The sequence below is a fragment of the Giraffa tippelskirchi genome, chromosome 5 (assembly GCF_054371585.1).
Source record: "Giraffa tippelskirchi isolate mGirTip1 chromosome 5, T2T-mGirTip1v1.2.pri, whole genome shotgun sequence".
In the NCBI taxonomy this organism is placed as follows: Eukaryota; Metazoa; Chordata; class Mammalia; order Artiodactyla; family Giraffidae; genus Giraffa; species Giraffa tippelskirchi.
This window is the reverse complement of record NC_137279.1, coordinates 92,689,462-92,704,962: the sequence shown is the minus strand read 5'-3', so window position 1 is coordinate 92,704,962 and position 15,501 is coordinate 92,689,462. Positions and strand designations below refer to the sequence as shown.

General features: G+C 53.9%; 1 protein-coding gene across 1 annotated transcript; it reads right to left on the bottom strand.

Annotated features, from left to right (window-relative positions):
- Positions 1-4,735: 4,735 nt before the first annotated feature.
- On the bottom strand, positions 4,736-14,919 carry SH2D2A (SH2 domain containing 2A). Its single transcript, XM_081494148.1, has 8 exons — positions 14,789-14,919; positions 14,003-14,157; positions 13,066-13,247; positions 12,236-12,325; positions 11,799-11,967; positions 8,174-8,323; positions 7,515-7,823; positions 4,736-5,837 (listed from the first exon to the last, which is right to left on the bottom strand). The coding sequence occupies exons 1-8, from the start codon at positions 14,820-14,822 to the stop codon at positions 5,670-5,672; spliced, it is 1,257 nt and encodes a 418-aa protein (XP_081350274.1). The 5' UTR covers positions 14,823-14,919; the 3' UTR covers positions 4,736-5,669.
- Positions 14,920-15,501: the final 582 nt, after the last annotated feature.

Here is a 15,501-nt window from a genome sequence, read left to right as displayed (position 1 = left end):
TTGGACGCTTCTCTTTTGTTGTCCTGTCCTTAGATCTTAGTTTTTACCTTAGGTAAAGCAGCCTCCAAACTGTTGTGAGCTATCTTGTGATTACTTTGTATTTTTTCAGAGTGCTGACCATCTTAACTGGGGTCATGGCCACTGAAGACTCTAGGAAATGTATGTATAGTTTTGTTTGGGACAGGGGCCTGTGACCCCAAATATGGAAAGTATTGCTGATCTCAGGTATCTTGAAGTCAAGGAGATTGTTTCTGGGATGTGAAAGAGTTGTTGGACATGAAAAAGTAGTGAAATGCCTGTCCCCAAAGGTGACTCAAATTTTTACTGGTTGTTGTTGGCCTGCACTGGTTTGGAAGCTTTACATGGAGATTGGGGGCTAGACAGATATCCTTGGAGCCTCCATCTGGACTCCGAGCTTTTTGCTTGAGAGGATGGGGTAGGTTGGGGGACGGTGGTGGATGAGGAAGGGAGGTGGCAGGGTCTGTGGACTTGAGTTGGCTGTAGGACACAAGGTGCCCAGGAGCCACAAGATAGTGGCATGATTCCTCCTTCTCAGAGCACGGTTCAGATAGAGATGGAAGATACTGAATATTGGTCACAAAGCAGCAAGCACATCCTACTGGAGACACTGAGGGGACTTGGAACTCCAGTAGGGCTTAATTGCAGTGACTTCATGCAGGAAGGGAGTGTTAAACTCCTGTGAAAAGAAAGGCCTTGGATGCCAGGCAAGGGAACGCTGACTGAACGAAGATGCAGATTCCAAACAGGAAAAACACTGGGAGGAATTGGTGTTTGACAGTCCTGGTGACAGAGAGGAAGGCTGAGACCCAAGGGGCAGTTTTGAAGAAGTGTGTGGTGGGGACTTGGGAATGAGAAGGAAGTGAGGAATCTCACCATGCTTCTGGTCTTGTGAGCTGGGGTAAGTTGAGGAGTCTGTTTCTCATCAAGTACAGAGGAGGGTTTCATCACTTACAGGAAAACCACCCGCTTATCTGAAATCTGACCTACTTCGGGTTGGAGCCAGACAGGGCTCCTGCATCCCACAGGGACACGCGGGCTGTAGTTGTCCAAGTCAGTGCATCCACCCAGCCTTCAGCAAGGAGCCTTCAGCCCGTACCACCACTCCCACCATCCACAGAGGCACTGAGGACTAAGGTCGCTCCTTGGGTGTCAGAATGAAGTGAGGTGGTGAGGTAGGGTCAGCAGGGCTCCAAAGTCTGAGGTCCCAAGGAGTCAGCTGCTCTTTCTATCCAGGGCTCTGTAGATGGGGTTGCCACACTCCTTCCGAGTTGCCATACTCCTGGGATTCAGCGGTTCAACTTTGTCATTTTAGGGGCTGCGTCATGATGGACCTGGCAGTGCTCTGGGTTGGGAGGCGAGGCATGTGGGCGTGGAGAGTCCTGGTGTCTTCTGCAAATGGACAGATTTAATCCAGACATCTTTCAGCATCCTCTTGTGTCCCATCTCCTTTGGTTCTCCACAAGTGGTAAACCTTTTTTTTTTCTGTAAACTGCAGAGCAGCATGGGGGATCCTAGTTCCCCGACCAGGGATCGAACCCATGCCCCCTGTAGTGGAAGCACAGAATACCTACTACTGTACCACCAGGAAGTTCCAAGCCACTTTTTATTCCTACTATAAGATGACATTTTACTTGATGGTTGGAATTTCCTGGTTACCAAGAGAAATAAAAGTTAGAAAATGGACAGATTCTATTTGGGAGGGCTTCCTGAGGTAATAACCTCAAGTTGTCATAAACAGGAAAGAGAAGACAGGGATGAGGGAGATGAGGAAAGAGGGATAACTTGGCTAAAATTGGCATGGCAGCAACAACCAAGGGACTGGGGCCGGGGGAAGGGTGGTGGAAGTGTTGGTCAGAAATGGATTCAAACGCCCCTATAAGGTTTTGGAGGGGCCGGGGGCAAAGCCCAAGTTGACCAGGACAACAGAGCTGAGGAAGCTGGGATCCACAGGAGCCGACTTAGGAGCTACATGGAGATGGCAAAGCTGTCACAGAAGAGGGCATTTCAGCTCCTACCCCAAAGCTCTGACCCCTGGGCAGGAACCCACCCACGTCTTTGTTCTAGCTGGGTGCTGAGCTTACTGACCAGGAAGCCGCGGTCTTTTGAAGGGATGGTTGAAGTTCTGAGGGGTGGCAGGGTGGTAGAACGCTCTGCTACCTGCTCCCAACCTTTTTTGTACCCCCTCTCCCTCTGCTCAGCTTCATTTCAGGTGGGGACAGATGTTCTAAGGCCAGTAGGGGTAGCTGAGGGTAGAGCCCAAGTGGTGACTGCCCCCAGCCCTCCTTGAGTGGGTTCATGCTGTAGAATTAGGCTAGCTAAGGTTGGGGGGTTAAGATCTTTCAGCCCCCTGCCCCTGCCCTGGTCCCCTGAGCCAGGTACAGGGCACCTTACTGAGACTATCTACTGCATTAGCTGAGGGAGCTGACCTGATAAAGGGGACAGCTTAAGGGAGACAGGGGCAGGGGAAAAAAAGGCCATGGTGCTCAAGGGACTGGAACTAGAGGACAAAGCTGGAAACTTTACTTGCAGCAGGGCCTTCTGCAGGCTCTGAAGGGGATCTGGGGCTCAAGGTAGGAGACTCCTCTCAGATATAAGAGGGTTTTGAGCCAGAGGGAGCCCTGCCTAGAGGAGGCTGGCAGGATGGAATAACCATGGGGAGATTGAGTCAGCTGGGAAATGCCCTTCCCCTCCTGGCCCAAGTGGTGCCTACTGGGTCAGAGGAACCTGCCCAGCGCAGTCGCGAGGCTCCCTTTCCTATATGTTACTCAGCTTCTCCATCTGAGGTCTCACTGTAGCCCCGGGTCTCTGAGGGAGTGAAGTTGGCAGGATGGTGTGGGGGTGCCCATGGCTGTGGGGAGGGGGGAGAAGGGAGGCTCCACTGCCTGGGTCATCAGGGCTGGGCCTGCAGCTGGAGCCCGGGGAGGACCCGGGCCTTATCCTAGGGCCTGGGAGGGGCCCTACGGTGTAAGGGGAAGCAAGTGCTTGGGATGACAAGATCCACCTGACTACCTCCAGTTCCCTGTCATTTCCCCTCTCTAGAACTCATTTTCTTATTTGGTTGAACCAAAAAGCCAGTCACAAAGGGTTCGAAGTCCCTTCTAGCCCCACAGTCCTGCTCTGCCAAGCCCCTTGCTTGCCTGGTCTCATCTGATCAGTACAGCAGCCCCACAGGCAAATAAGGCATTCCCTCCATTTCAAAGGAATGTAGGGAACAGTGGCGCAGAAAAAAGCTTCCCTGTTAAAGGTTGGGCAGTGTGTTATCTAAGAAGCGCAGCAGAAACCTGACAGTGCTGGTTGTCAGGATCTTCCCACCCTCTCTGCTGAGCCTACCCCTAGCAGTGAAGAGCTGAAAAGGGACAGAGAGATTCCTTGGGTCCCACTCAGCCCTTTCTAGCAGGCTTTGCTCCTTCAGACAGGGGGTCACTAGGCATTCCTGTCCCCTCCCCAAACCTGCCCATCCTGTTCTGTCATGAAGTCTAAGGAAATCTCATCTGCTGACTTTGGTTTCCAGCTCTTGCTATACAGCAAGCCTCTCCTTTTCCTACCTCCTCCGCTGCCACAAGGAATCAGCCACCAGGTGACTCCCTGAGTCTAATCTAAGACCTTTCTTGCACTTTCAGCCTCTCCTCCCCAAAGCCATCTGCTCCCCTCCCCTCCCCTCCACATCCCCCCCCCCCCCCCCCCGGTTTCCCTCCCACTTCTTCTCTTGCTCGGGAGGGAGTTTAGACCTATAGACAGAAGGAAGTGGAACCCCACTCTGTTGACTCAGCAACTGTATTTCTCCTTGAGCTGATTAGCACTGAGTGGAAAGGAGGGGAATTCACTAGTCACTGGGGCTGGCCCTGCCCCAGGCTGGGGGTGGCATGGTGGTGGCAGCACCTAGACCTAGGGCATATGTCTTCAGGGAGGGGTCTGAGGGACTTCTGTGATTCTGGTAAGTACACAGGGGCCCTTGGGAGGGAGAGAGACCCTGATGGACACTGATTGTCTTGACTGAACTCTCCTAGAAATGAGAGAACAGGCTGGGACCACAGGAGTACCAGAAGCCTTGTGAGTGGTTCCCGGGGTGGGAGTTGGGGGCAGTCTCTGCTCTGAGCCTTCAGGACGATCCAGGGGCAGACACAGCCCTGCCTCAGAGAGTCCCCCGTCTGAGACAAAAATACAACCCAAGGCAGATTCTTCTAGGTGGTTGAAGCTTAAGAGTATGGAGCTTGGCCACAGGGGCAAGAGGCCCTGAGTGGGTCTGGGAGAGAAGAGGAAGCCTCATAAGAGGAACAGGGGAGGCCTAAGCCCAAGTCGGGGAGCCGCTGCAAGGGGGCCCCCTATCCTTCTGAGGGGCTCACACACAAAGGTTAAGAATGCCCCCTCCCCCTTCCAGTCCTGTGCTTGGCAGGGGGGTTAAGGAAGGAGGTGCGGGGGCTACCTTTCAACCACTCCCCTCCCTGCCCCTCTTTCTTTCCTGGCAGCCCCCAGGTGATGTAGTCACCCCTCTGCCCCTGGCTAGCTGCCTAGCCCACCCCAATTAGGGAAGGAATACTTTTCAGAGAGCGGTCTGTGTCCCTTGCCTTGGCGTCTGCCCACCCCCCGCCCATAGATCTGTGACCCTTGCCCAGGTATCTTTCAACCACCGACCGTTCTCCCCTGATTGTGATGGTCATTTGACAACTTGCCTTCCACAATATAAGAGAGAGTCAGAAACAGAAGGAGCTTGGAGTACTTGAATCCCTGTTGGGGGAGGTGGTTGGTGATGGTTTATTAGCCAAACAAGAATCAACAAACAAGTTCTAACATCTGTTCTCGCCAAACCATTCCTCAGACAACAGCAGCATTGGACCAGGGCCCAGACTCAAAGGCTCGAGGGCCAAGGAAATCAGACTCCAGGAGGGGAAACCAGGGCAGTGGGATGCAGCAGGGCCCTCCTAGCCCTCTTAGAGGCAAGCACTGACCCACTGGATTCTTGGAGATTCTTGGGAGGGAACCAGAGAGTGTGTCCCTAAAAGGAAGCAGACCCCACATTTGCTCCTCTGGCCTCCAGGTTTCTTTGTGTGGGCCCAGACCAGTTAGGGGAACAGGGCTAAGCTGGGATCTGGAGGAAGGGAACCAGCACCCAGGCCCCCATGCAGGAGAACTCTGGAAAGCAGCCAGATTTCTTATCTGAGGAAATCCCAGACATTTCCCATGGAGAAGAGTTAGAGTGGGGTACAGAACAGAGCACTAAACAGAAGAATCAGGAAGCCTCGGTTCTAGTCCTTGACCTTGACTAAGCCACTATCCCCCTCTGGTTTTGTTTCCAAAAACAAAGCTGGAGTTGGACTTGATCAGTAAGGGCAAAGGAGATGCTGCTCCTCTTCTCTCACCCATGGCAGACATCACTAATCAATCAAGGTGTTCTTTTCTGCTGAGTTCAGACATGACCTAAACATCCTTTCCAAAGCAGTGTTCTAGGCAGCCATAATCAATGGATTGGAGTTGGCATCCAAGGTGACACTTTTTTGCCATCTTTGCAATAGATGATGGCTGAGGTCCTTTCCAGCTTTGATCACCTACAGTTTGTTCCATTCATATTTCCTGAGAAGGATGGCTGGGTGTGTGTGAAGGTCTCTGGATCCACTGTTCCAAGTTATCCTTCCCTAGCTCAGACTCACCAGCTACTGAGGAGGCCCCAGGGGGAGCCACGCCTGTCCTCTGTCCTGAAGCACTTGTCTAGAAAGGTTGTGGGGGAGAGTGTGCCCCCAGCGGGGTAGGGGCTGGTGGGGCACAGTAGGGCCTTGTTTAGCCACGGAGTTCTCAGCATGCAGTTGTTGGCCACCTGGATTCTGTAGAGAGAAGGATGGTCCCAGGTCACACCCTCTACCTTCTGCCTCCTAGACTTACCTGCAGCCTCTGATCTTAACAGAAATTGGCCTGCAAAGAGGAGGTCTAAATCTCTCTTATTCATTCAACAAACATTTCCTGAGCACCTGCTCTTTGCCAGGCACTGTGCCTGGTGTTCTGGAAACAAGAGATGAACAAGTCCCATCCCTGCCCTCAGGGAGCTAATACTCTGCTGGGGGAGGCGGGTATGGGTATCAACGATCAGTGACATGACAGGTGTGTAGAAAGCTTCTGTGGTGAGGTCAGAGAAGTCTTTGCAGAAGAGGGGAAGGGTGGGCAAGCTGGACGATGATTAGAAGGATGCTGGGCAGTAGGAAGGTAACGTTTGTAGGAAGTAGCTATAGGCAGAGGGAATGGCGTGTGTAAAACCTTGGAAGGTTTGAAACCACTTGGTGTGTTTGGAAGTGGTGGATGGGTGCAGCTGGTGATAAGACTGAGGGGGTGGCTCCCCACCCCACCTGATTATAGAGAGCTTCATGGGCCTGGTAGCTGTTTTAGAAAGACCATTCTGACTTTCTTGGGGCAGTGGATCAGAAGTGGCAAGATTGGTGGCCAGGAGATCACTTAAGAAGCTCTTGGAAAGTCCTGATGAGAGATGATGGGAGCTAAAACTGAAGAAAGGAAAAATATATGTAGGAAAAGACCCAGCAGGAATCAGTTCTTATAGGGGACTGAGGGTGAAGAGTGGGGAGATGTCAAGGAAGCCCTGCGATCCTGGCTTGAATAATTGGATGAGATACCAAATGGGAGAGGGAACACAGGAGGGAACAATCAGGAGAGTAGGGTGAAGACACTTGGCTGTGCTGAGTCCAGAAGGCTGTGGGATGTTGGGGAGCTGAGCAGAAGCCTGGAGAGAAATTCACAAAGAGATGTGGACTGCTGACATCAGCTCTAGGATGGCAGTCAGGGGTGTGGATAAGTGTGAGCAGGCACAAGGGCTGAGGGGGAGCCTGAGGTGCCAGCACTGGGGCAGGGAACGGAAGAGGGGGGCAGAGGCAGCGGGGTTGGGTGGGAGCTGCAGTCTAAAGAAACAAGATACTGACTTGACCTGATCAGTGAGAAGACTGGGCAGGTGTGAGGATTGCAGGAGAGGGGGCATGAGCAGAAGGAGAGGACATGCAGGCACCCCCTCCCCTGAGCTCCTCTGAAGTGCCAGGAGGGACTTCAGGTGCTCTTCTTCAGGAAGGCAGGGCCCTGAAGGTTGAGGGGAGGGAGCCAGAATGAGAGAGGCCCAAGTTCAGACTGGGGAGGAGAGGAGAGGTGGAGACCAAGATTCCTGCCATAGGGTGGGGTCAATCTCAGGGGGTTCTGAAGAGGGCCAGCCAGGTGAGAGGGACACAGGCGCAGGTGGGTGAAGGCCGAGGGGACCTGTAGAGCCCTCTGCTTTCTCTGAGAAGTGGAGGGGGTGAGGACTTGACAAAGGGGAGGCAGGTCCCAGTAACTCCAAACAGAGGGGCCTGGAAGAGGGTTGTTGGCAGTCTCAACCCTCTGTTCTTCCCATCTCTGACCTTCATTCACCCTGACCCAGATATCCAGTCTGAACACGTTCTCCACCCTCTCAATCTAGCTTTCAGGAAGTCTTCCTTAGGGGTCTCACTTTTCCCTGCACCTGCATTTACCTGGCTGCCTAGGACAGGCCTGGACTGGCATTTCCGTAGGACTTCATGCCTGAGGATGCACTGCGGGTCCTCACTTCTTGAATCAGGCTCCCTCACCTCCACCTCGGCATAAATGTTGCTGGGGGCTTCCCCAGGGCTGCCACGGCCCATGGCGTAGAAGTCGATGGGTTCATCAGGTTCATTGTAGATGGGGTTGGAGGGCTTGGGGGGCAGGGCTGGGCGGGGTCTCGGAGCAGGGGTTGTGTAGACTTCCGGCTGCAGCTGAGGTTTGGCGGGGATAGGTGGCTTGGGCCTGGGTGGCTGGGAGGGCTAGGAGAGAAGGCGAGCAGGGAGGAGAATTGTTGTTGTTCAGTTGCTCAGTCGCGACCGACTCTTTGCGACCCCGTGGACTGCAGCACGCCAGGCTTCCCTGTTCTTCACTATCTCCCAGAGTTTGGTCAAACTCATGTTCAATGAGTCACTGATGCCAAGGCGGAGAGTGGGTCACCCTAACCCAGGCAGGGCCAGAGCTGGCACCCAGTCTGAGCCTCCGCCCCCTTCAGGCCTTCTTCCTACCCCACTGGCCCCGCCCCCTCACACAGACCGCGCCCTCCTTTACGTCCCCAGGCTCCGCCCCTCCCCAGGCCCCGCCTTCTCTCCCAGCGCTTCGGGTCACATACCTGCCTTGGCTCCCCAGCTCCATCTTTCTGCGTGGGGGCTGCACTTCGCTCCTTTTTGAGAATCGGGCTGTACTGAAACTGTGAGTCCTGGCTTTTGCTGCCAAAGTCTGATTCTTCAGTCCTTAAGGACAGTCCTGTGGGCTCAGGAGTCTGTGGGGGTCGGGGAGGGGGGAACGGGGCGAGGGGGCGGGTGGAGAGAAGAAAGAGGCCTTGAGGATGTGGTGCTGGAGGGATGGCTGGTGGGAGCGGGCAGGTGATCCAAGGAGGGCAAAATAATCTGGTCCATGTGGAGAATGTCGAGGTGGGGTGCAGTAGGGAAATTTGGGTGGCGCTGGTTTCTGGGTGAGGCATGGGGCATGGAGATGGCAAGAAGACTGGGAGGTGGGACAATTGCTCTGATCGCAGGCGATATTTAGCATTTAAGTTAACTTCATCTGGAACACAGGCCCAGACCAGTCACCATTTGTGCCTATGGTTGTAAAACTGCAACCAGGCTTTACAAGTCTTTAGCCTAAAATTTTTCAGTTTGGGGATAGATCTCCAAGACTTCTGTGCCCATGTTTACTTCTGCAGCTGCAAGAGGAGTACATTATACAGCTAACAGCTAGATATTTTAGGGACAGAGACACTGCCTCAGGGGAGATCAGACTTATAGGGGTCCTTCCCATGTTAGGTGTGCTTTTAGCTCAGCATTTATCACTGGGTTCACGAATGTTCTCCACAAGCCTGATACTTTTGGGAGGCTCAGCCCATAGGGCTTTTCTCATTTTTCTGTAATCTGCCAAGTGTGTGTCTCCATCTGACGGTGTTCAGGCACTTACTGCATGGATTCAAATCAGAATTCTTTTTCCCTGCCCTAACCCCCAAGAGGTTTTAGCATTCCCTTTATGAATATAAAGTAGCACCTCTGGGACTTCCCTGGTGGTCCAGTGGCTAAGACTCTGTGCTCCCAATGCAGGGGCTGCTGCTGCTAAGTCGCTTCAGTCGTGTCTGACTCTGTGCGACCCCAGAGATGGCAGCCCATCAGGCTCTGCCGTCCCTGGGATTCTCCAGGCAAGAATACTGGAGTGGATTGCCATTTCCTTCTCCAGTGCATGAAAGGGAAAAGTGAAAGTGAAGTCGCTCAGTCGTGTCCGACTCTTAGCGACCCCATGGACTGTAGCCTACCAGGCTCCTCCGTCCATGGGATTTTCCAGGCAAGAGTACTGGAGTGGGGTGCCATTGCCTTCTCCGACCTGGGTTTAATTCCTGGGTCAGGGAACTAGATCTGACATGTTGCAACTAAGACCTGGCACAGCCAAAAAAAAAGCACCTCTACCCTGTTGCTGAAACAGCAGCACCTTAGGAGTCAACCCGGACACCTCCCTCTGTTCATCTCCACATCTTATGGAGCACAAGCCCTGCTCCTTCCACTGCCTAAATATCTTCACATCTGCCCACGTTCTCCCTGCCCACAGCTGCTGATCCCGTTCAGCCCTCCTAAGTCCATCACCTGCTCCTGCATCATCTTGCCCTGTCAACCCATTCTCCACTCCGTGAGCAGAATGAACCTGCAGAAGTTCCTCTAGCAATCCTTCCATGGCTACCCGTTGCTCCAGGATAAACCCCCAACTCCAGAGAATGTGAGTGACACGACCCTCTGAGGGCTGGTCATAGAGCTTGGTCTCTGACAGCTGTGCCCTCGGCTCTCACAATTCCAGCTGGCTCCCTTGTCCACCAGACTTGCCTACATCCTGTTCCCACTGCTTAGGAATCTTCAGGTCTCTGCTTATTCCTCACAAAATTCCACACAATAGTTACCCCTAGGCACTGTCCCTTACCAACTGCTTTGAATGGACTCTAGTCAAGCTCCAGGAGACTATTCTTGCCCAGGTCATCAATGACCTTCTGTTGGCCAAATCCAATGGTTAATTCTAGACCCTCTGGCTTCTGTTCTTCCCTGATGGATTTTCTTTGCTTGGCGTCTAGAGCATCATACTCCTGGTTCTTCTCCCCTCTCTCTGGCTGCTCCTTCTCAATTTTCTTTGTAGGTTCCCCCTCATTTCTGCAAACTCTCAATGCTGGAGACTTGGTATTCTTTTATTTTCCATCTATGCTCATTCCTGAGATTTCATCCCTCCTGAAGGCTTTAGAATCAATTTGTCTACATACTGATGGCTCCCAAATGTTGATCTCCAAACTAGACTTCTGTCCTCAAATCCCAGTCCATATATTGCAACTGCCTAACTGACATCTCCATTTGGATACCAAATGAATGTCTCAAACCATGAATGTGAAAACTGAACTAACTCATGATCTCCTGTCTCTCCCAGACTTAGTCTTCTTGTAGCCTTCCTCATCTCAGTCAATACAACTCCATCTTTTAACATCGCTCACTCAATCCTGCAAAAACTCTCTTAGCTCCACCTTCCAAACAGACCCAGTGTTCCACCTCCCCATCCCTTCACCTCTACCAACACGGTCCAGGGTGCTGTCTTCTCTCCTGGAGTATTATAATGGCCTCCATCTGATCACCTATGCCCCTCCCAAACTTTCCAGATCATGTCACTCTTTAGCTTGTAACTGCCCAGCGCATCTCATGTAGAATAAAATCCCAAATCATACAAGAGTCCACTGGGCAGTCCTTCACCCCTGTGATTTCATTTTCTACCTCTCTACTCATGCTAGCTAGCTTCACACCCATCAGTGATCCTTCTACCTTAGGGCCTTTGCACCTGCTGTGCCATCTACCTATAATGTTTTTCCTCTGGTTATCTGCATGACTTTCCCCCTTACTTTATTCAGACCTCTGTTCAAATGTCCCCTTACCAGAGTAGCCTTCCCTAAGGTCCCTGTGTAAAATAACCCCAACTCCGCCACTCCTTGTTTCTGTATTCTCTGTTTGTTATCTGTATTATGCATTTATTGTCTGTCTCCTGTCACTAGAATGAAAGCTCCATGAAGGTGGGGACATTTGGGTCAATTTTGTTTGGTGCTATTTCCCAGTGTCCAGACCAGTGCCTGGCACAGAGTGGTCCCTCACAACTGCCTGAACGTCCTGGGGGAGGCACTCTCTGACGTGGCTCCCCACCATGTGAGCTAAATGGCACCCCACTCTGCATTTCCTCTTTCATCACACTCTCACACTTGATTCCTATTATTTGTCTTTGCCGCTGGTAAGTAAGCTTTGTGGGTTTGACACCCATCTGTCTTGTCCCAGTAAATATCTCTTAATTTAAAAAACAAATGGCCCCGGGAATTCCCTGGTGGTCCAGTGGTTAGGACTTAGCGCTTTCACTGCAGACTTCAATCCTTGGTCCGGGAACCAAGATTCCACAAGTCCGGCAGCAAGCCCAAAATAAAACCACAAAAACAAATGACTCCTGGGCCTAGCTGACCACTCCCAGCCCCTCCAGTCTTTGTGTGACTGAGCTGGTTTCTCAAGGACCCTTCCACCAGCATGCATCTTTCTGGAAGGGCAACCAGCGGAGATGTGTGGAAAAGGGATGTCTGCGTCCTCCGTGGGGATAGGAAAGTGCCTGGCGAGGTCCTGCGGCCTGAGTTCTGCGTGGGGAGGAGTGGGGGTCCCTGGCCTGGGTCCCCGGGGTCAGGGTCAGTGTCAGGGCCAGGGGTGGGTACGGCGTACCTGGCGGGCGAGGGGTTCAGTGAGCGTCTCCCCGTACGGGCTGAGCGGGTACGCAGTGTAGTGCAGCAGTAGGTCCTGCAGCCGCGCGTGGGCGCTGTCCTCACCCAGCACCACGTGGCGCCCGTCCCCCAGCTGGGCCAGCAGGAAGTGGCGGCAGCAAGTCCGGCTCCTGGAGGCACAAGTCAGGATCAGATCTGCTCCCTCTTTCTGGCCAGGACACCAGCACGAGGCGTGATCTCTATCGGCCCCAGCAACCGGGTCTCCCATCCTTAGCAGCCTGGGGGCTGGGCTTAGACCCCTCTGCCCCTGCTGGGGGTCATCATGAAGTTCTGCCCCTCACACGTTCTTCAGCACCAAGTCCTGCCCCCTGATTAGCCCAAAGTCCCGCCTCCTTGTTGCCCCCCACCCCCACGCCCCGCGCAGTGCTGGCCCCTCACCTGTAAGTCAGCACAAAGGTCACGGCGCTCTCGCTGAAACGCACCAAGTAGCATCCCTGAGGCTTAGCCTCCAGCAGCCTCTCGGCCTCTCTGAGGATTTTGGAGAAGACACGGAGGGCTGCTCAGACTTTTCCAGCCTCACCTCCTGTCTCCCTGGCTCTCATAGGGGACCCCTATGCCCAACTAAGCCTGCTTAAGTGGACAGAGAAGGGTGGAGGTGGGAGAGAGAGGATGTGGTCACCGTACTCCCTCTGCGGGACTGGGCGTGGACACAGACCAGGGGTTCCACTCAGGAGACCTCTCGGCCCTGCATCCTCCTCCTGGCCCCATCCTGGAAAGGCAGCCTGGAGTGAGGGGTTCAGGGGGTCAGCGCTGTGGCAGCAGCAATGGGGGTGGTATTTGACTTCTAGACTTCAGAAGTCACAAGTTGCACGGAGGAGGTAAGCATAGAGATAGATACAGGAGAAGTGAAGCTGAGAAGTGGAGGAGAAGGGAGGAACTGCAAGGGAGGGAAGACAGAGGAGAGGGCTGGAGAAAGCCTGAGATAAAGATGGAGGGAGATATGGAGGGAGAGACAGGGGCCAAGGTGGAGAATGAGCTCTAGAAGCCTTAGAGACAGGAGGAAAGTGGAGGCACGGGGTAGGGGGTTTGGGCTTGTGCCTCTTCGGTGATCTCCCCTAGGAGAGTAGCCTCCACTAGCCTTGGCGAGTAGCCTCAGAACCTCCAGGAGTCATAGCCTGGCTTGTAGCCTCAATCTACTCCTGATTGACGGCAGGACCCAAGACTGCCCCCTGCCCTGCTCTGAGCCTGTTTCTTCCTCTGTGACTCACCTCCGGGTGATGAAACCGTGGAACCAGATGGGGGCCACCCCGTGCTGTAGGAGCTCATGGGCCTGGGTCTTCTGGAACCAAGCCCGAGTCTCGGCCTGTAGGAACAGAGCTTCTTCCTTTGGCACCTCCTCCTTCCCAACATCCTTTGGGTTGCAGGCAGCTCCTGGGGCCTGGAGAGGTGCCTGCATAAGAGGAGAGTTCAAGGAGGGGAGAGGTAGCCATGATTAGTAGTCCTTCCTCTAACTCTAAGTCAGCTGCTGCCTCCTTATCCTTACACCTACTTGCTGTTCGACTTGTGGAGAAAGCTCCCTGTCCCCATGCCTGTTGCCTATTTTAGGGTATCGTTTCCCAGAAAGTCCTTCCCAAAGTCTGACTTGTTTAGCTCAAGCTGTTTTTGTTTCCAGGGAATTTCCTTCCACTTTCCTCTGGGTCCTGTGGGCCTTTATTCCAGTAGCAGTACGCTGTTACACTGTGCTTAAATGGGAGTGAGGCCTTCCAGATGGACAGAAAAGCATTCCCTGTCCTGAGGGATGAAGGGAACTCCAGAGGCCAGAATGAGGGAGGGCTCACCCTATGGTAGGAGGGACCGAGCTAGTTCATAGGGAGGTTTTCCTACTGACCGGATGGGTGAGGAGGGCTGAGATGACAATGGGCAAATGAAGGCCACGGACAGAGATGTAGATGCCTACTTCTGGAACTTAGATCACTGTACCCATCACTGTGGACTCACCCTGAGCTTCCCAGGGACAGAAGAGTAGCAAGTGGGCCATTCAGCAACTGAAGGAGGTACTCCTCATCTCCTTTCCCTTCCTCTGGGCTCCCGGCCATGTTGGCAGCCCCTGCTCATTCCTGCTTTGGCCTTTGTCCACCTGCAAGCCCACCCCCGTGGGAGGGTGTGAGTGAAGGAGGGAGCTGCACCCCCCAGGTTTCCACTCACCACAGCCTGGACAGCTGGGCCCCTGGGGCTGGGCCAGGCTTCCTCGGGGGCCTGGAGTCGTGGTCCCAGAAGCAAGCCCGGGCCCTGGCAGCTCCTGTGGTTCAAGTCCAGGTGCTGGAAGGTGCTGAAGGTTATAGTGGGGGCTTCTCGACTCCCTGTTAGCACAGAGAGGTTTCTTAGTCAGAGCCTGCATCCCTCTCTGCAGCCCACCACTCCCCCAGGCTCAGGCTCAGGCCCTCCACTTCCCCCGCTGCCCTGGCAGTCCACTCATCGGGGACCTGAAGGACAGGGACAGTCATGACAGCAGGAGAAATGCAGGAGGGATGGCAGAGATTATTTCTCAGGGAGGAGGAGTAAGGAGCCTAGGAGGCATAGAGGGCTGAGGTGACAGAGGGGCTTGTCAGGGAAAGCGGGCCCAAGGAGGAGCGTGGGGAAGCCAGCTGGCCCAGAAGTTCCGGAATCTGGGAATGGACGCAGATCTCTTCAGTGCGGGTCCCTCTTCTGGTCCAAGGTCCTCTGCCTCCCACCCCACTTCATTCTCCTGCTTCCTCCTCTCTCCTGTCAAAGAAGCTCTCAGCAGACCCTATCCCCTTTATCCTCAGGGCTGCGTGGAAGTGGAGCCACCCGAGGAGGAGAAGCAGGGTCTGTGGGCCTCCTGCCAGTGAGCCTTGCCAGAGTGTGGCCCCTCACCTCCAAAGTGGGAGCTTAGGCCCAGAGGGGAGGAGAGCAGGGGTCGTGGGGGTCTTGAGGTTCCCTCCCTCCCACATTCTCCAACTTCACACTTACCTTGGGGGCATATCTGGGCCAGGGGGAACTCCATGGGGGGCAGCCTGAGAAAGGAGCCCCTGGAGCAGGGTGTGTGTGTATGGGCTCTCAAAAGGTGTGCATACTCAGCAACTCATCTCTCCTCTCACCCCAGCCCCCTGGGGCAGGAAATGTCGCCTCACCCACAGCCCTAGCCCTCTCGGAGGACTCACGTCATGGAAAGCCGTAAGACAATTGTCCCTCCCCCGGAAGCCAGGCGCTGGAGGTGGTGGTGGTGTGGTATTTGTGTCATTGTGTGTCTGGGTGTGCTGCTGTCTTATCTCCATCCCTCCTGATTCTTTCTCCACGCCCTCGCTCCAGACCCGGGCTTCCTTCCTCACCCTCTCTCTTGTCTCTCTCTATATATTAGCAGTGGCAGTGGGAACATTAGCTTCAGAAGAATAAGCCTTATAACGTGATGGGGCTTCAGGCTCATCGAAGATTCATACGCAGGAGTTTGCTCTTAGGACACATGAGGAGGGGAGGGGGCAGAGCTGCAACAGGAAGAATGTAGGTCAGACTTTTGAAGGACCTTCTGAGGTCTTATGAAACCTGTGAGACAAGGGGGTATGGAGGAGGAAGCCTGGCTTCATCTTCAAGCAGGTAATGGAACTGGGTTAGGACAAAACCAACCATCCTGGAGAAAGGGAGAGGGGATTTCTTTCAATTAAGCAGGTCATTATTAACAGCAAAAC

Coding starts and splice junctions, on each gene's coding strand:
- SH2D2A (XM_081494148.1), bottom strand. CDS start 14,822: ATGGAGTTCCCCCTGGCCCAGATATGCCCCCAAG. Junction 12,326..13,065: donor CACGGTTTCATCACCCGGAG/GTGAGTCACAGA, acceptor CAAAATCCTCAG/AGAGGCCGAGAGGCTGCTGG. Junction 7,824..8,173: donor GAGCTGGGGAGCCAAGGCAG/GTATGTGACCCG, acceptor CTTCTCTCCTAG/CCCTCCCAGCCACCCAGGCC.